Source organism: Anas platyrhynchos, chromosome Z (genome assembly GCF_047663525.1).
Source record: "Anas platyrhynchos isolate ZD024472 breed Pekin duck chromosome Z, IASCAAS_PekinDuck_T2T, whole genome shotgun sequence".
Taxonomy (NCBI): Eukaryota; Metazoa; Chordata; class Aves; order Anseriformes; family Anatidae; genus Anas; species Anas platyrhynchos.
In genome coordinates, this window is record NC_092621.1 from 21,631,776 (window position 1) to 21,651,267 (window position 19,492).

Below are 19,492 nucleotides of genomic sequence, written 5' to 3' on the forward strand. Positions count from 1 at the left end.
GTTGACCAGCACCCCCAGGTCCTTTTCTGCCAGACAGCTTTCCAGCCACTGTTCCCCAAGCCTGTTTAGCTGCAAGGGGTCGTTATGCTCCAAGTGTTGTACTCAGCATTTGGCCCTGTTGAATGCCATACAGCTGGACACAGCTCATCGATCTAGCCTATCGAGATCCCTCTGCGGGGCCTTCCTAGCCTCAGCCAGATCAACAGTCCCGCCCAAGCTGGTATCATTGGCAAACTCAGTGAGGGTGGTTTTACCTCACTAGGAAGAGGAGAGGAAGAAGCAAAGGAAAGAAACAACTGATGGGTTGAGATAAGGATAATTTATTTAAAGGAATAGTAATTGGAAAAGAAATTCTTGAGGGAAAATCGCTAACTCAATATTTGAAGGAAAGGGAAAAGCAGGGCCCACACGGGTGCTTGTGAGGGCCCTGCTTTTCATCGTCCGCTGGTGTCAGGGAGCTGGATGCGCAGGGGCCGCAGCAGCAGCGAGCCGATGCGGAGGATGGGTCCGTTGGCGGGGCTGGTGAGGCGCTGCCCTGCAGCCTGCTGGGGGGCGGCGTTGATGGGCCCAGGAGCTGCGCCGGCCCCGTCTGCTCGTGCGATCCCCTGCGGCCCCCTTCTCCCAGCTGCGGGGCCGTTGTTGGTGGGCCGTGGGCGCAGGTTGTAGCGGCGCTGAGGGGATCTGCTGCGGACCCTCTCCCTGGCGGCGTTCCTGCGGCCGTGAGCGGACGGCCTGCACACGTACTGCTGGTAGTCGTCGTCCGCTCGCACCGTGTGCAGGATGCGGTCGATGGGCTGCCTGCAGAGTGGGCACGCGGAGATGGTGGCAGCCCACCGCCGGATGCAGCGGAAGCAGAAGGCGTGGAAGCAGGTGTAGGTGTAGGCGGTGTTTCTGGTGGTGCCCAGGCAGATGGGGCACCGTTCCCCTGCCGCTGCCTCGGATGGCCCCGCCTGCTGCATCTGGCCACTGCCGGCTGTTGCTGTAGAGCCGCTCTGCTCCAGGTCCTGCTCGGCACGGGATGGAGTGTCCTGCCTGTCAAGAGAGTCATGCTAGGAGGAGTGGGAAAGCACAGAGAGCCCAGGAGAGTGGAGGTTGCAGGGAGGTGAGGGCCTCCTGAAGGGCCTTCTTGTGGGCTGAAATTCTTCTTCCTCATCATCATCATCACCAGGTTCAGCCACGTGGGCCAGCCGTCACAAGGGCTGCTCTCGGCACCTGCCTTGGCTCCCTAATCTCAGCCCCCCATTCACTCTCCCAGGCCAGCAGCACGGCTGGAGTTAGCAGATGGTACCTGAAGGAGGAGGTCCAAGAACGCAGAGGAGCTGTCTGGGCGCTGTCGATGGTGCCAAGGACCCTGGCACCTTCGTTGTGCCCGCAGCTCCGGGACAGGTGCTGTGGGGACCTGCAGTACCCCACCACACGAGAATGCACAAAGGTGCAACTCAGAATAGCCCGGGATGCTCCTGGAGCCTGCACGCCACGCGTCTGAACTCTTAGGAGTCCTGAACCAAATGCACCTCGCGGCAGAGCGGTGAGGTTGGAGCAGTCACAGATGCTGCTCTGTGACATCACGGAGGCCTCTGGGGCTGCCCCCAAACGCTGCCCAGTGAGGACAGCAGCCCCTCCAAAGGGGAAAGCCTGCTGCTTTGCTGGGCATTTGCCATCTTGTCACAGCCTAGGGGCGTTGTCTAACCTCCCACATGTCGGGTCCTGTGGTGGCAGGCTGCGGAGCTCCATGCTCCAGCAATGCAGGCAGGGAACCCTGGTGATGTCCTGGGTGCAAACAGAGCGCACTGACTCGGCTCCTCTGAGGGCTGTCAATGGGACTCACCAGAAGGGCTCATCCCTTGTTGCTGGTGGGAAAGTCCCTGTGGGCAAGTTGTTCTGTTGCTCAGTCACCCCCACAGTAAAGAATCATAGAATATTCCAAGTTGGAAGGGACCCGCAAGGCCCATCGAGTCCAACTCCTGGCTCCACATAGGTCTACCCAAAGATTCAGACCATGTGACTCTGTCCACAGTCCGAACACTTCTTAAACTGCGACAGGCTTGGTGCTGTGACTATGTCCCTGTGGGGTGCCTGCTCCAGTGTGTGACAACCCTCTTGGTGAAGAACCTCTTCGTGATGCCTAGCCTAAACCTCCCCTGTCACAGCTTGACACCATTCCCTCGGGTCCTATAAGAGAATAGATCGGGTCACTAAAGAGAATAGATCAGTGCGTGCGCCTGCACTCCTCCTCGTGAGGAAGCTGTAGGCCACAAGGAGGTCTCCCCTCTTTTCCAGGCTGAACAGGCCAAGTGACCTCAGCTGCTCCTCATACATCTTCCCCTCTAGGCCCTTCACCATCTTTGTAGCCCTCCTCCAGACACTCTCCAGTAGTTTCGTGTCCTTTTTGTACTGTGGTGCCCAGAACTGCACACAGTACTCCAAGTGAGGCTGCACCGGTGCAGAGCAGACAGGGACAACACATCCCTGGACTGACTGGCAATGCCGGGCCTGATGCACCCCAGGATACAGTTGACCCTCCTGGCTGCCACGCTGGCTCATATTCAGCTTGCTGCCAACCACAGCCTCCAGATCCCTCTCTGTGGGGCTGCTGCCCTGTGTCTTGTTGCCCAGTCTGTACGTATAGGCAGGGTTGCCCCTTTGCAGGTGCAGGCCCCGGCACTTGCTCTTGTTAAACTACATGCGGCTGGTGATTGCCCAGCTCTCCAGTCTGTCCAGATCCCTCTGTGAGGCCTTTCCACCCTCAAGAGAGTCAACAGCTCCTCCAAGCTTAGTAGCATCAGCACATTTGCTCAAAACACCTTCTAGTTCTACATCCAAATCATTTCTAAAGATCTGGAGGAGAATTGTCCTTAAAATGGAGCCTTGGAAGACCCCGCTAGTGACTGGGTGCCAGCCTGATGTGGACCCATTTGCCACAACCCTTTGAGCCGTATTTGTCAGCCAATCGTTCACCTATCGTGTGATGTTTTTGTTTAGCTGTGTGCTGGACATTTTGTCCAGTAGGATCCTGTGGGAAACCAGTTCTTGCATCCCCTTTGCGGCCTTTTCTTAGAATGACGTATGTTGGAAAAGACTCTGAGGATCATCAAGTCCAAGCATTAACTTAACACTGCCAAGTCCACCGCAAAACCTTGTCCCTAAGCACCACCTCGTACATGTTGCAAGTACTTCCAGGGATGGTGACTCCACCACTTTGCTGGGCAGCTCATTGCAATGCCTAAGCAGCCCGTCTGTCAAGAAATTCTTCCTGATACTGAATGTAAACCTCCCCTGGAGAATCTTGAAGCTGTCGCCTCAAATCCTCTCACTTGTCACCTAAGGGTCACCCGCCTTGCTACCACTCCCTTTCAGGTAGTTGCAGAGAGCGATGAGGTGTCCCCCTCAGCCTTCTTTTCAGCAGAGGAGACAACCCCAGTTCCTCAGCCTCTCCTCATTGGTCTTGTTTTCTAGGCCCTTCAGCAGCTTTGCTGCTCTTCTTGCAATGCATTTCAGCAACTCAGTGTTCTTCCTGTAGCGAGGAGCACCAAAGTGACCAGAGAACGCAAGGTGCGTTGTGCGTCACCAGTGCTGCAGACAAGGGGACGATCCCTTTCCTCCTCCTGCTGGCCAGACTGCTTCTGGTGCAGGCCAGGAGGCTGCTGGCTCTCTTGGCCAGCCGGACACACAGCTGTCTTGTGTCCATCGGGCAGTTGACCAGCACCCCCAGGTCCTTTTCTGCCAGACAGCTTTCCAGCCACTGTTCCCCAAGCCTGTTTAGCTGCAAGGGGTTGTTATGCTCCAAGTGTTGTACTCAGCATTTGGCCCTGTTGAATGCCATACAGCTGGACACAGCTCATCGATCTAGCCTATCGAGATCCCTCTGCGGGGCCTTCCTAGCCTCAGCCAGATCAACAGTCCCGCCCAAGCTGGTATCATTGGCAAACTCAGTGAGGGTGGTTTTACCTCACTAGGAAGAGGAGAGGAAGAAGCAAAGGAAAGAAACAACTGATGGGTTGAGATAAGGATAATTTATTTAAAGGAATAGTAATTGGAAAAGAAATTCTTGAGGGAAAATCGCTAACTCAATATTTGAAGGAAAGGGAAAAGCAGGGCCCACACGGGTGCTTGTGAGGGCCCTGCTTTTCATCGTCCGCTGGTGTCAGGGAGCTGGATGCGCAGGGGCCGCAGCAGCAGCGAGCCGATGCGGAGGATGGGTCCGTTGGCGGGGCTGGTGAGGCGCTGCCCTGCAGCCTGCTGGGGGGCGGCGTTGATGGGCCCAGGAGCTGCGCCGGCCCCGTCTGCTCGTGCGATCCCCTGCGGCCCCCTTCTCCCAGCTGCGGGGCCGTTGTTGGTGGGCCGTGGGCGCAGGTTGTAGCGGCGCTGAGGGGATCTGCTGCGGACCCTCTCCCTGGCGGCGTTCCTGCGGCCGTGAGCGGACGGCCTGCACACGTACTGCTGGTAGTCGTCGTCCGCTCGCACCGTGTGCAGGATGCGGTCGATGGGCTGCCTGCAGAGTGGGCACGCGGAGATGGTGGCAGCCCACCGCCGGATGCAGCGGAAGCAGAAGGCGTGGAAGCAGGTGTAGGTGTAGGCGGTGTTTCTGGTGGTGCCCAGGCAGATGGGGCACCGTTCCCCTGCCGCTGCCTCGGATGGCCCCGCCTGCTGCATCTGGCCACTGCCGGCTGTTGCTGTAGAGCCGCTCTGCTCCAGGTCCTGCTCGGCACGGGATGGAGTGTCCTGCCTGTCAAGAGAGTCATGCTAGGAGGAGTGGGAAAGCACAGAGAGCCCAGGAGAGTGGAGGTTGCAGGGAGGTGAGGGCCTCCTGAAGGGCCTTCTTGTGGGCTGAAACTCTTCTTCCTCATCATCATCATCACCAGGTTCAGCCACGTGGGCCAGCCGTCACAAGGGCTGCTCTCGGCACCTGCCTTGGCTCCCTAATCTCAGCCCCCCATTCACTCTCCCAGGCCAGCAGCACGGCTGGAGTTAGCAGATGGTACCTGAAGGAGGAGGTCCAAGAACGCAGAGGAGCTGTCTGGGCGCTGTCGATGGTGCCAAGGACCCTGGCACCTTCGTTGTGCCCGCAGCTCCGGGACAGGTGCTGTGGGGACCTGCAGTACCCCACCACACGAGAATGCACAAAGGTGCAACTCAGAATAGCCCGGGATGCTCCTGGAGCCTGCACGCCACGCGTCTGAACTCTTAGGAGTCCTGAACCAAATGCACCTCGCGGCAGAGCGGTGAGGTTGGAGCAGTCACAGATGCTGCTCTGTGACATCACGGAGGCCTCTGGGGCTGCCCCCAAACGCTGCCCAGTGAGGACAGCAGCCCCTCCAAAGGGGAAAGCCTGCTGCTTTGCTGGGCATTTGCCATCTTGTCACAGCCTAGGGGCGTTGTCTAACCTCCCACATGTCGGGTCCTGTGGTGGCAGGCTGCGGAGCTCCATGCTCCAGCAATGCAGGCAGGGAACCCTGGTGATGTCCTGGGTGCAAACAGAGCGCACTGACTCGGCTCCTCTGAGGGCTGTCAATGGGACTCACCAGAAGGGCTCATCCCTTGTTGCTGGTGGGAAAGTCCCTGTGGGCAAGTTGTTCTGTTGCTCAGTCACCCCCACAGTAAAGAATCATAGAATATTCCAAGTTGGAAGGGACCCGCAAGGCCCATCGAGTCCAACTCCTGGCTCCACATAGGTCTACCCAAAGATTCAGACCATGTGACTCTGTCCACAGTCCGAACACTTCTTAAACTGCGACAGGCTTGGTGCTGTGACTATGTCCCTGTGGGGTGCCTGCTCCAGTGTGTGACAACCCTCTTGGTGAAGAACCTCTTCGTGATGCCTAGCCTAAACCTCCCCTGTCACAGCTTGACACCATTCCCTCGGGTCCTATAAGAGAATAGATCGGGTCACTAAAGAGAATAGATCAGTGCGTGCGCCTGCACTCCTCCTCGTGAGGAAGCTGTAGGCCACAAGGAGGTCTCCCCTCTTTTCCAGGCTGAACAGGCCAAGTGACCTCAGCTGCTCCTCATACATCTTCCCCTCTAGGCCCTTCACCATCTTTGTAGCCCTCCTCCAGACACTCTCCAGTAGTTTCGTGTCCTTTTTGTACTGTGGTGCCCAGAACTGCACACAGTACTCCAAGTGAGGCTGCACCGGTGCAGAGCAGACAGGGACAACACATCCCTGGACTGACTGGCAATGCCGGGCCTGATGCACCCCAGGATACAGTTGACCCTCCTGGCTGCCACGCTGGCTCATATTCAGCTTGCTGCTAACCACAGCCTCCAGATCCCTCTCTGTGGGGCTGCTGCCCTGTGTCTTGTTGCCCAGTCTGTACGTATAGGCAGGGTTGCCCCTTTGCAGGTGCAGGCCCCGGCACTTGCTCTTGTTAAACTACATGCGGCTGGTGATTGCCCAGCTCTCCAGTCTGTCCAGATCCCTCTGTGAGGCCTTTCCACCCTCAAGAGAGTCAACAGCTCCTCCAAGCTTAGTAGCATCAGCACATTTGCTCAAAACACCTTCTAGTTCTACATCCAAATCATTTCTAAAGATCTGGAGGAGAATTGTCCTTAAAATGGAGCCTTGGAAGACCCCGCTAGTGACTGGGTGCCAGCCTGATGTGGACCCATTTGCCACAACCCTTTGAGCCGTATTTGTCAGCCAATCGTTCACCTATCGTGTGATGTTTTTGTTTAGCTGTGTGCTGGACATTTTGTCCAGTAGGATCCTGTGGGAAACCAGTTCTTGCATCCCCTTTGCGGCCTTTTCTTAGAATGACGTATGTTGGAAAAGACTCTGAGGATCATCAAGTCCAAGCATTAACTTAACACTGCCAAGTCCACCGCAAAACCTTGTCCCTAAGCACCACCTCGTACATGTTGCAAGTACTTCCAGGGATGGTGACTCCACCACTTTGCTGGGCAGCTCATTGCAATGCCTAAGCAGCCCGTCTGTCAAGAAATTCTTCCTGATACTGAATGTAAACCTCCCCTGGAGAATCTTGAAGCTGTCGCCTCAAATCCTCTCACTTGTCACCTAAGGGTCACCCGCCTTGCTACCACTCCCTTTCAGGTAGTTGCAGAGAGCGATGAGGTGTCCCCCTCAGCCTTCTTTTCAGCAGAGGAGACAACCCCAGTTCCTCAGCCTCTCCTCATTGGTCTTGTTTTCTAGGCCCTTCAGCAGCTTTGCTGCTCTTCTTGCAATGCATTTCAGCAACTCAGTGTTCTTCCTGTAGCGAGGAGCACCAAAGTGACCAGAGAACGCAAGGTGCGTTGTGCGTCACCAGTGCTGCAGACAAGGGGACGATCCCTTTCCTCCTCCTGCTGGCCAGACTGCTTCTGGTGCAGGCCAGGAGGCTGCTGGCTCTCTTGGCCAGCCGGACACACAGCTGTCTTGTGTCCATCGGGCAGTTGACCAGCACCCCCAGGTCCTTTTCTGCCAGACAGCTTTCCAGCCACTGTTCCCCAAGCCTGTTTAGCTGCAAGGGGTCGTTATGCTCCAAGTGTTGTACTCAGCATTTGGCCCTGTTGAATGCCATACAGCTGGACACAGCTCATCGATCTAGCCTATCGAGATCCCTCTGCGGGGCCTTCCTAGCCTCAGCCAGATCAACAGTCCTGCCCAAGCTGGTATCATTGGCAAACTCAGTGAGGGTGCACTTGACCCTCTTATCAAGAAGGCTGATCAACAGTATTGTCCCCAGTCCTGACCCCAGAAGAACACCACTTATGTCTGGTCACCAATCAGATTTAACTCCATTCACAACAACTTTTTGTGGCCGGCGTTCTAGCCACTTTTTACCCAGTAAACAGCACATCTGTTCATCGGCCATCAATAATCAGTGTCTCTAGAAGACGCAATGTGGAGGAGACCTATGAAATGACATACAGAGAAGGATCAAGGCGTTTTCATAGTTAAACTGTTGACCAATGGAATCGATTTATGCATGAACTGTGTTCCAGTATGGTCAATTTATGTTTTGGGAGCAGTACATGGTTCTTGGTTATGTGGAGGTTGGCTTGTGGGTGGATACAAACATGAGGTCAATTAAAACAGTATTCTGGTGTGACAGGCAGGCAGGATGGTGGAAGAGGAGTTGCATATGAGTTGGTTCTGTGGGAGAAGGTTTTTGCCGTGTATATATATACTTGGGGAGTAACTTTTTGTACGATAAGGTTCTTACTGTATCATCTATGTTTGCCTCTCATACACAACAGTTAGGGATTGCATGTTTGTGCTATGGCTCATTAAAGACTATCTGAAGAGCAGTTACATTGGACTTGTATTGCTTAGAAAGCTGAGTTCTTGGTGTACTTAGGGCAAAGCATGGGTGTGAAATCAATGTGACACATGGATCTTGATCCTTTTGTGTCAGTGCATGGCTGCTCTGCTCTTCCAACCACTCCTTGCTACCATACATAGGAAATATGATAAAGTGTGATAGGGGATATAAAGAAAAGTGCAATAAATTATTTAAAAGGAAAATCTGTATTCCTACTGGAAGTTTACTGGTTTTATTTGTCTTTATTGGCTTATTGGCTTGAGATCTTTCACATGAAAAGTCATAGCAATGGCACTGTAGCAGTTGTTTATAAAATGAGGATTTGTATTGTTGTTATAGACAGCTTAATTTTAGCTGAAATACAAACTGATTGAATGTCCATAAGGAATAGATATCAGAATACTATGTCAGGGTGCTTTACTCCAGTCTTGGGACACTTAGTGTTGTATCATCCTAGAAAGAATACCAAAGAGCCTGTGTGGAGCATACCACACATACCACAGTAAACTTTCCCACCCATGGGGTGGGAAACGTTTCCATTATATTGAAATGTTACTGAAACTTTTTACAGGAAAAAGATTTTAAGTGGTGTGGCCTTCACATGGTATTTTGCTTACTTACCACTGTTTTATATTTCTTGAATTTTTTCACTGGGTCCCAGTAGAACCTCTGCTAGTGGTTCGCATCTAAGCCAGTTTATAGAACGTGGCCAAGAACCTTCTTTTATTTATTTTCCTTACTTTTTTAACCATCTTCTTCCTGCCGTCCTCTGCACACATGTATTCAAATAGCTTCTGAGATTTTTTTTTTTCACCTGTTAATAAATGATTGTTTGTGTTTCCATTCCAGGGCGAATTCATCAAGCTATGGTAACATCCCTAAATGAAGATAATGAAAGTGTAACTGTTGAATGGATTGAAAATGGAGACACTAAAGGCAAAGAGGTAAACTTAACTATTTTAGAACCTTTCTCTTTTTAAATAATGTATAGACTACATGAGCGTTACTTAGAAATTTGCACTGTATAAATGAAAAGAAGATATAAATATTAATTTACTTAATGATTCTTTGGTTACAGACTGTTTTGAATGGGAGCTGTTGTGAAAATCTTATCTGTTGTGTCAGATTTCACTTCCTGAGCTCTGTGTCATAGCTTTTAAATAGTGCTTTTCATCTGTTGATTTTGAACCAGATTACAAAGGCTGAGCTTTCTATCCCCTCTTTACAAGTAGAAAAATCAAATTTTTGAGAGGGAGAAAGACTTGCAACTTAGGCAGGAAACCAGTGGGAGAGCTAGATTAGAAATTCTTTTGTGCCTGTCTTAATGAGGAATTGGACTCTAGTTTGTTTTTTTACCTTTTTTTTTTTTTTTTGGCATTAATTTTCTAGGCTTGCTTGCTTTAACTGTCTTTCTGTGTGTCTAAGTTATGTTTTGCTATCCCTTTTTCCTCAAATTTTTGGACCAAGCTAGCCTGTTCAAGCTGAGATTTTGAGAAGCATCCCAGCATTACACCTAACTAGTTTTATTAAAACACGGGAAAAAGAAAAAAATATGAGCATGTCCTGGTGATCTCATCCATGGAGCTCAACCCTCTAGACATAAAGAATCCATACACTAATGATATCTTTGAAAGGTCCAGCCAAGGGAGGTGGCAGTTTAGAAACCAAACTATTTAAGATCTTTAAGAAGCCAAGTTTCAATAGATCTGAACCTTCCTAGTTTTTAGATCTCATCGCCTCCTCAGATAATGGCATTTTGAAAGAGAACTTAGAAGAAAAAAACAGGGTAATATATTTAATATAGATTCAATTTTGTTTTTACTTTTTGGGTCACTGTAATTTGTCTGTTCCTTTTGCACTGTCTGGTAAATTTCAGATAACTGAGATCTCCTTTTTATGTTATGGAATGTCTTTCATTATCTGCAGTAATTTTTTTTTTTTTTTTGCATTAATACTAGCTATTTCTGTTTTAATTTAATCACTCTACAGAATTACAAATATCTGTTGGTCATTTGTAATTCATCTGTTTTCTGAAGGGTGTGTGTTTCAAGTAAGACAATAACAAATGGCTTAAGATGTTTTAGCGAACACAGAATGAGATAGCTCAGGTTACAGAATTAAATAGTTGTCTGGTAAAAACAATAAATTTATTTATTGTTTATTCTCAAGTGTAACAACAGAAATTGAGAGGTTGAATTTGTTCTTAGGCTCACAAATTTGCTTTATATTCCTTTAAACAGATTGACTTGGAGAGCATATTTTCACTTAATCCAGATCTTGCACCCGATGAAGATATTGAACCTAGCCCAGAGACACCACCACCACCTACTCCATCAGCCAAAGTAAACAAAATTGTGAAGGTTGGTAACACCTATGCAATGTGTTCATAATAAACTTACAGAACTTCTATACATTGTCATGCTTGAATTTTTAAATCTTACTTTTGTCTGTGGAACTACTTGTTGAACACGTTCCTTTTATTCCTGTGGTGAATGGGGGGGTTTCTGAAAATTTTCTAAGAATAGGTTTGGCAGGGAGGTAGATGACTACACTAATGTTTATGTAGCTAGGTATAGCTCAAGTAAAAACATAGAAAAGGAGGTAGTTTTGAATCAGTACATATAGTTCAAGTAGTCTTCGCCCTAGGCTCTTCGGGGTGGGATTTTGTAATTACCACCTCTCTGTGTTACTGATGTTATGTCAGAGGAAGTGGTGAGGCTGTAATTTATGTTTTCAATAGACAGGTGATCAAATAACAGATTTCTTTCTTTGTAGAGTCGACGAACTGTGGCACCTATTAAGAATGATACTCCTACCAGAGATAATAGAGGTAATTGTTACATCTGACCATTTCAAGGAAGGAAAAAATATGGAAACATTTTGACTTCCTGCTCATCTAAAATTATTTAATAGTTCTGCTTTTCTAATTCAGTATGTACACATGTGACATGTAGAAGACATGGCACATCATTCCTAGAATTACTCGTATGTGTATTTAGGAATGGGTATTTATGAATAATATTTATGTGCAAGTTTAAGCAGTATAACATCAGCTGAATGAACTGAAGGTGCAACAATTTGAAGTTAATTAATTATGCTATTATAAATCATTATAAATTATGTGTGGACTTTTACAAATTAAAACATCCTCAATTTACTTCAGCTTAATGGAGTGTTTCGATATACTATATGTATTGCACATAAAATTCTTACACTTTCAATTTTTTGGCTTAGTTTTCTAACAGTCTGTGTGTAAACATTAATTCTAAGAATTCTAAGAACACTTTAAACCTACAAGTTATTTCTTTACAGTTAATAGTGAAAAATCTATAAAAAACATAAAAATGACACTGAATAATAGGTGAAATGAAGTAAGTATTAGATGACTGCAGATGTAATGCATCTGTAATATGGAAAGGAATAGTTACTGCTTGTTGTTTTAACTTTCTAACCTCTGTCGAACATAACTAACTTTGGAATGTCATCTCTATGTTATTAATCAAAGCTGTTACCTTCACTTTCATGCTTTTCTGGCAGAGCTTATTAGTAGAACTTGCAAGAAACTGGCCAGCTGAAGCAGAGGTGCTTGAAGCAACTCTTTGAATAATAACTTATGATATTCAGCTCTGCCAGAGAGGCTTGCATACTTACTACATTCACTGGGAACAGATATCTGCATCTTTAGAAATTGGCATCTCTATCACATATGGAATAAGTGCATAAATTTAGGCAGACATGTTGATTGCATCCATATCACTTTCAATGTGGTCTCAAAAAGGTTTGTTTCTTCCACTTGTAGTTTGAGCTGCACTTTGCTGCATTTCATTTGTTTCCCTATAGTCCTCCCAGATATTGTTTGATGGGGTGGAACTATTTTTTAATTTGTAGAGAATGTGAAACAGCAGGGCCATTTTCTTGCTTGGTTTTTGGTATAATCACAATATAAATAAAATTACAGCACTGAAGGACTGTGTATCTACAAGTACATTCTTCATTCTGTGTACATAATAAGCTATACTAATTGTGTAGTAGAGTATTTAAAAGTATGCACAGGCAGCATTAGTACTTAATAATTATCTTGTGTTGGTATATAACATTAGGATAAAAAAGGCTGCATACCAAATGTCTTTAATAATAGATTTTCCATACATATGACTATCCTCTGCACTCACTAAATTAATGCATCTCAAAAGAGGCCTTGTTTTATCTTGTCATACTAAAACATTTCATAAGTTGGTAGAAATGTTATTTTTTCACATCTAGATCAACTTTGTGCTTTTCTTCTGCAGTGGTTGGTTCTGCACGTGCACGGCCCACTCAGCTTCCTGAGCAGTCTTCCTCCTCGCAACAGAACGGTAGTGTTTCAGATATATCTCCAGTTCAAGCTGCAAAAAAGGAATTTGGACCCCCTTGTATGTAAACAGTGTATCAAGGATTCTTTCATTCTGGGCATTACATGTACATTCTCTTGGATTATGTTGTTGTCCATAAATGACAAGTGATCTATATATGCAGTTGTCTGTAGGCTTCCTTACAAAGTTTCTTCAGAGCCCTGTGGCTAAACAAATGTTCATTTTTGTCATAGTTGTGCTAGTGCTTGGAATTTGATTTTTCTTTAACTATTTTTCAATCATGAATGTGTGATTTTTTTTTTTTTTTTAAATGTGCCTGGACTTGCTTTTAATATGAACCAAGAGATCACATGTACCTGTCCAAATGTATCTATCCAAATGTTTTTTGAGGGTCATTGTCCTTGTATTTTTGGTTGTGTAGTTATTGTCCCATTCCCATATTTTTTCTAATTTATTTATTCAATGAATTTTAGAAATTAAATTTTTATACTTATTTTGTAGTAACCCTGATTTCCTTGAAAAGACAGTTGATATAAATAAATGCATTCTAAATATTGATTAATTAATATAATTGTAGTGTAAATACTAAATCCATGCAACACACTGAAAATATTTTAAATTATATCGTTTTCTCTAAGCACGTAGAAAATCTAATTGTGTAAAAGAGGTTGAAAAATTGCAAGAGAAACGTGAAAAAAGAAGGTTACAACAACAGGAACTTAGAGAAAAAAGAGCGCAGGTTAGTATTTTTAGTTTAGATGGTGCTTTTTTCATTTTTCAGTAATTTTTATGAACTGTGATAGTCTTGAAATTAAAATGTTTCCATCCTGCATAAAAGTTTGATAAGTCATTTTGTTGCATAGCTGCATTGGTTTCATAGCTATATATACAATTTTCCCCCTCTTTTTCTTCCTACACAAACAATTGCTTACAATTACTTATCTTTCCATATGTTATTTCAAAATCAAGTGCTGATGATAGCTGTTTTTTAGGGAGAACATGTTGATAAAAATAATCAAGGCTTTGGCTTTTAGATAAGGCTTTTATTCTACAGAAGATACTTCAATATTATGATAAATTGTTCCTTATGATCTTTGATGCTTTGTAGGAGATGTGTTTAAGGCTCAGATTTGAACAGTGTGTGTTTATTTATTTATTTATTTATTTATTTATTTATTTATTTTTCTTTAAACCTGTCTAGGAATTTATAGTTTAACTTTGTCTTATGCAGGCAGGTTGGCAGTGAGCTGTTAGAAATTTGTGTGAAAGTTGCTAATCCTGTGAGAAAAATCTCTAAATATTAAATGACTTTCTGTCACAGTAGTGTAAAAGCTTTAGCAAAACTAGTAGTGTAATCTTGTTGGCAGGCTTATGCTTATGGGTTAATCTCTCTAAAGAGATGCTACCAATCTGCTACTGGCATGAGAAGTACCACCACTTAGTAAATAATTCAGACAGTTTAAATTTACTTCATGCTTTAATTATGTTTCTAAGCTGACCTAGAATGACCTATATTGAATTCACATTCTCTAATTTTCATCCACTTAAACAAATGAAAAATACTGTTATGTCTTTATGTGTGAGGAACAATTAATTTTTGGTTTATATCATAAAACTCTTTGACATGATGCTACACCTAAAATATTCATTTTATCTCACTTTGTGAATACGGCCTTTGGAACTAAGTCTTAAACTTCTGTATGAGAAAGTTGTGGTTGCCTTGATGACCTCTCTGTATCTGTGCTTTCTGGTGCTTTGCATGTTCTGTTGTGAAATACAGCACTGTTTGCTAGTGGGCAAAATATCACTGTCTTCTAGTGGGCAAGACTTTTAAATAGAATTTGAATAACATTAGGCAAATACATTTTCCATAATAAACAGTACTTCTTGCTGAATTTTAGAAGGAAACATTTCAGGAGTAATACATTTTGTGTGGACTTACTGTAAGCAGTTTTAAGTAGTCAGAGTGGAGAATATAAAAGTATAGTCAACTTCTGATTACCACGTCACAGGTTTATCTGAGATGGGAATCAACTCTTGTCACAGACACACAGACATCTGGTTGTTCAGTTTCAGCTCGTTAACCACAGTGCATTGCTTTCTGGAAGTGCCTGTGCTGCTTCCACAATCTGCTGTGGTCCAGGAGGAGTTTTAGTTTATTTGTGGGGAGCCATGCAAAGCTCAGTAAGGTCTGAGGACCAGAGCTGGCTGTGTATGGCATCAATAGGATGTCGCCAAACTGCAAAAAATGCTATTTTAGGAAAAGATGTTTGAGTAATTCTGTAGCCTGCCCAGCTCTACACCTCTGACTTAGCAAGGCTTAGACAGGTTCCATGCATGAGCTCTCACATGTCCTTTTGCTTCTGTACTTGTGGTTCCAGCTTTAGGGGTAGGAGGGTTTGTGAGCCTGGATGTAGCGTAGCACATTGTGTATCTTTGGGATTGCTTCTCTTTCTGGGGCCTCTTGGAGTGTTGGAAGACAGTTGGACTTGATGACTGTAGAGGTCTTCTCCAAACATAATTCTATGATTCTAAGAGTTTCCAGTGCATTTAAGTCGTTGTAGAAGTTAACTCAGGACCACTGGTAGGATCAACCTCCTTTATCCATCTCATTTAGAGCAGGTGGGGTACCTGCACTGTCCTCTGCAGCCTATTTTACACTTTTATAGTTGTCTATCCATTTGTTTGTTGGACAGTGTTATCTCAGATTAAGAGGCGTTGACTGCATGTACTGCCTGTTGTGAAGTTGTTTGGTAGTGTTTCTGTAATGTACTGATTCTGACAAAAGTGGGAGTCATTTCTCTTCTTTGAGTAGGCTTGTAGTGAGTCCTGAATTAAAAAAGTGTTTTTGACAACCAAAAATATTAAATAAATGTCATATAATGACCATATAATTTCCTTTCTGATCAGTAAATTACCTACATCAGAACATCAGTTAATATGTGTTTTTCTTTATGAGTGAATTCAGAACTAATGTAAATCAGCCCATTTCAGGAAAATAATGTAAGAAATTCTGTTGCTTGCTTCTCTAGGATGTTGATGCTACAAACCCAAATTATGAAATTATGTGTATGATAAGAGATTTCAGGGGAAGTTTGGATTATAGACCATTGACAACTGCAGATCCTGTAAGTATCCTAGGCAACGTGGAAATTTTTTTATCCCTTTGTATTTTTAATATGGGTATTTAATTTTTTTTCCAATGTTTGTATATACTTCTGTGTATATTCATGAAAAATAAGTTGCTTAATATGTATTAGTGTTCTTTATAGCATGGATTTATTTCTTCTGCATTTTCCTGGGATGTTAAGTGATGTGCACACAAAACACTTGGGTTTCTTTGAAAAACCTTGTAGGGTGTAAAGATGAATATTTGATTTTCAAAGTGATGAGGGCCTTTGATTTTCAGAGAAGTGAGGGGAATCCTTAAATGACTTTACCAGATATCTGTGGAAATGTGAGACCCTAATAATTTCCATTAATAAGATATCCACCCTGTTACAGCTGGGTTTGCTTGCTGTGTTATAAGTTGTATCTAATACTTTACAGAACCCAGCCACTATCTGCACAGTTTTTTATCCTTAATGTACGGCTGCCTTTCAGTTTTTTGGTTATTGTGCAGATGCAATGGGCTTTTGCTCATTCAGATGACTCAATGTATTGGAAATTTCTCTTACTTTATATGTTTGGTTAATTAATTCAAAAACAGAGGTAACATATCCTATAACTGGAACTGAAATATAGCTTACTGAAAGATTTTTTCCTTTGCAGATTGATGAGCACAGGATATGTGTTTGTGTACGAAAACGACCACTCAATAAAAAAGGTATGACCATTTAATATTTTGCAGAATTCTCTTTCTGAAAAGCTGCCTGCGACAGTTATATTATTCATACTGAAGAGATCTAGAAATACTGATCAAAGGTGAAACTCCACTAGTATTGGCCAATGTATGTGAGAGACCCAGACAATTTATAGATTTATCGTAACCTGGATAAAGTCAGGGAGAAAAGTAGTTTAAACGGTCACAATTTTGTGGATTGGGAGTAGAGGCACAGAGACTGCAAATTTCTTCCAAGGTCATCTAGGGTGTATTTAGTTGGTTTAAACATCAATTCTGCTGTAATTTCTTGAATAATCTTACAGTGGTAGAATCACCATTTTTTTAAACTATCCTTTAAGTAATCTCCTGATCAGTAAGCTACCCAATGAAAGCTTTTATACACATTTTTTATACATGTATTATTTTTTTAATATTTTCAAGTGGACCTGAATAAGATGTTTAGAACAATTCAGGTGGTACCTACATGTTGGTGTCCTATGACACTTCAGGCACCCAGGAGTATCTAAGGCATCCTCATAGGGCTTGTGGGTTACAGACAAATTGGAGACTCATCTGTAATTGCATCTGAGGATTGGGCAAGGTACCGTGGGGCATATGAAGTGGCACTAACCACCTGTTTTTAGCTGCTAGAATCATTCCGTAGTGACATCTTTGTATATAAGAGTATTATATATACAAACTTACTGCCTGCTCCTTAGGCTGGAGACAATATTCCCCAAATTGTTTAGGTTTTCAACTCCAGTAAATGCCAGTCTTCTCATGATGTTCTCCACTGTCAGTGGGAAAGTGAGAACTACAAATGTTTCTGGACTGGAACCCATCTGAATTCAGCACCATTTTAAGCTGATTTTTATCTTAAAGGACATTTCTTTCTTTCCCTTTTTGTATATATGTGGTTTAGCTAAAAGACTCAAAAGAGCATCACACTGACTATGAAATTACATGAGATGTATTTAGGGTTTTTGTACTGTCAGAGCTACACATTAAGGATTATCTGAAGCAAGCGTTTCCAGAGGGATATGGGAGAAATGTACAGGAAAGAGAAAGTGTATTGATGTCGGTATATAATTACTTTTTCCTTCCACAAAGGAGCTGCTTTGTGGAAGGAAAGCTCACATTGGAAGGAAAGTACACATTAGAGCTGCTGCTGCTACATTATTTTTCACTTTTAAATTAAAATATATACATATAATAATCTAAAAGGAATGCAAAACCTCAAGAGCTGGTTAATTTAAATTATTTTTCACAATCTGTATAATTAGGATATTCAATGCACAAATCTGTTAGAAGTTCAATTTCTGATTTAGCCTTGAAGGTTATCTGTAATAAAATTTGACTTGGAAATCTGATACATTTTGGGAGAAACATTGCCTTCTAACTGCACAGAAGGTGGACAAAGTGAAATTATAGTAAATGAAATCAAGTTGTCTTAAGGCTAATTTATGGGATTCAAAAGTAGCACTTCAAACTCAGTAAGTTGCAGACCTTAGGTATTAGTGGTTAGAAGCTGTTGAGGAACTATTTCTGAAGTTTGTTAGAATCACAAAATCAGAGAATGTCCGAGGCTGGAAGGAGCCTCTGAAGATCATCTAGTCCAACCCACCCACCAAGCAGGATCACCTAGAGCACTTTGTGCATCATGGCATCCAGGCAGGTTTTAAGTATCTCCAGAGAAGGAGACTCCACAGCCTTTCTGGGCAACTTGTGCCTGTGCTCTGTCACACTCAGAGTAAAGTGCCCCCTCATATTCAGCCAGAAACTCATGTGCTTCAGTTTGTACCCATTGCCTCTTGTCCTGTTGCTGGGCACAACTGAGAAGAGACTGGCTCCACCCTCTCGATACACCAGATATTAATAGAGATTGATGAGGTCTTCTCTCAGTCTTCTCTCTTTCCAGCTAAACAGGCCCAATTCTCTCAGCCTGTCCTCGTATGGCAGGTGCTCCAGTCCTTCATCATCTTCGTAGCCCTCCTCTAGACTCACTCCAGTAGCTCCATGTCTCTCTTTTACTGGGGAGCCCAGAACTGGACACAGCACACCAGGTGTTGCCTCGAAGATGAGCGTCTAAGTAAAAGTGAAGTTGACACTAAAGCTATTTTGTATTTTTTAAAATAAGCTTCTCTTAGACTGGGGAGGAACCACAGAGATAATCCAGTAGTACTATGATACACTCTTCTGAAAACGTGTATTTTATTTTTGAGAATTCATAAGAAGCAGCATTTCTCATGCCACATTTTTAAAATTGAAGAGTATAAAAGAATTGAAAGACTAAAATTGAAAAGCACAAAAGAATATTATTCTGTAAACCCCTGAAGAGAAAAAATAAAAAAGTTTCCTTTATTATTGCAATAATAGTACATCAAAAATATTACCCTTCCCTCTTCATGTTTTGTATTTTGAAGTTCTATAAGGTGTTCAAATTTTTCAATAGAAATCAATTGTACAAATTCATGTCAGTCTCTCACACACACATATATATCACCATAGTCTTGGGATATTCCCAGCACTGATAATTTTGTGGATTCACTTTGTAGGAAGTAGGTCTTCAGGTTGATAATTTAAATTTTTATTTCAGTGAGGTATATTTACAGTTGAGAAATAGGTATATGGTGGGTTTCATAAACACTATTGCACATTTTCATCAGCAAGGAATACAGGTTGTCCTAATAATTACCCGGGAGCAGGTAAATGTCTTATTCCAAACAATTTTTAAAGAAATAATAGATTTGACTACTTTAACTGAAAAAGATTTTTGTGTAAATAATTAGCCTTCGTATATCCCTTTTTACCAGTGTTCTTCATTTCTTTGTGATTACTGCAGAATAATTACATTTTACTTTATTGCAGTGCAGTTGAAATTTTGATTATATTGTGAATTGAATGCATACTTGTGTTGGTGTGTTATGTCATGAAGTGGTAAGCATTGTACAGTTTGATAAGTTTGTTAACTGATGAAAAGATTTCTATCTGATTGTGTAAAGCCACATCTAATTCTTGAATTGCATGCTTTACAAAATTTTACATAGAAATGCAAG

General features: G+C 43.7%; 1 protein-coding gene across 8 annotated transcripts in view; it reads left to right on the forward strand.

Annotated features, from left to right (window-relative positions):
• KIF2A (kinesin family member 2A) overlaps positions 1-19,492 on the forward strand; it is a 66,043-nt gene that overhangs the window by 24,118 nt on the left and 22,433 nt on the right. For 5 of the 8 annotated variants that reach the window (XM_038170415.2, XM_038170417.2, XM_072030894.1 and 2 more), the window contains exons 2-8: positions 9,111-9,205; positions 10,502-10,621; positions 11,037-11,091; positions 12,551-12,673; positions 13,252-13,352; positions 15,646-15,741; positions 16,385-16,439. In XM_038170415.2, coding sequence (XP_038026343.1) covers positions 9,111-9,205; positions 10,502-10,621; positions 11,037-11,091; positions 12,551-12,673; positions 13,252-13,352; positions 15,646-15,741; positions 16,385-16,439 — 645 coding nt within the window. The remainder of the gene's footprint in view (positions 1-9,110; positions 9,206-10,501; positions 10,622-11,036; positions 11,092-12,550; positions 12,674-13,251; positions 13,353-15,645; positions 15,742-16,384; positions 16,440-19,492) is intronic. The other 3 variants (XM_072030896.1, XM_038170418.2, XM_072030898.1) reach the window with 1 other exon arrangement.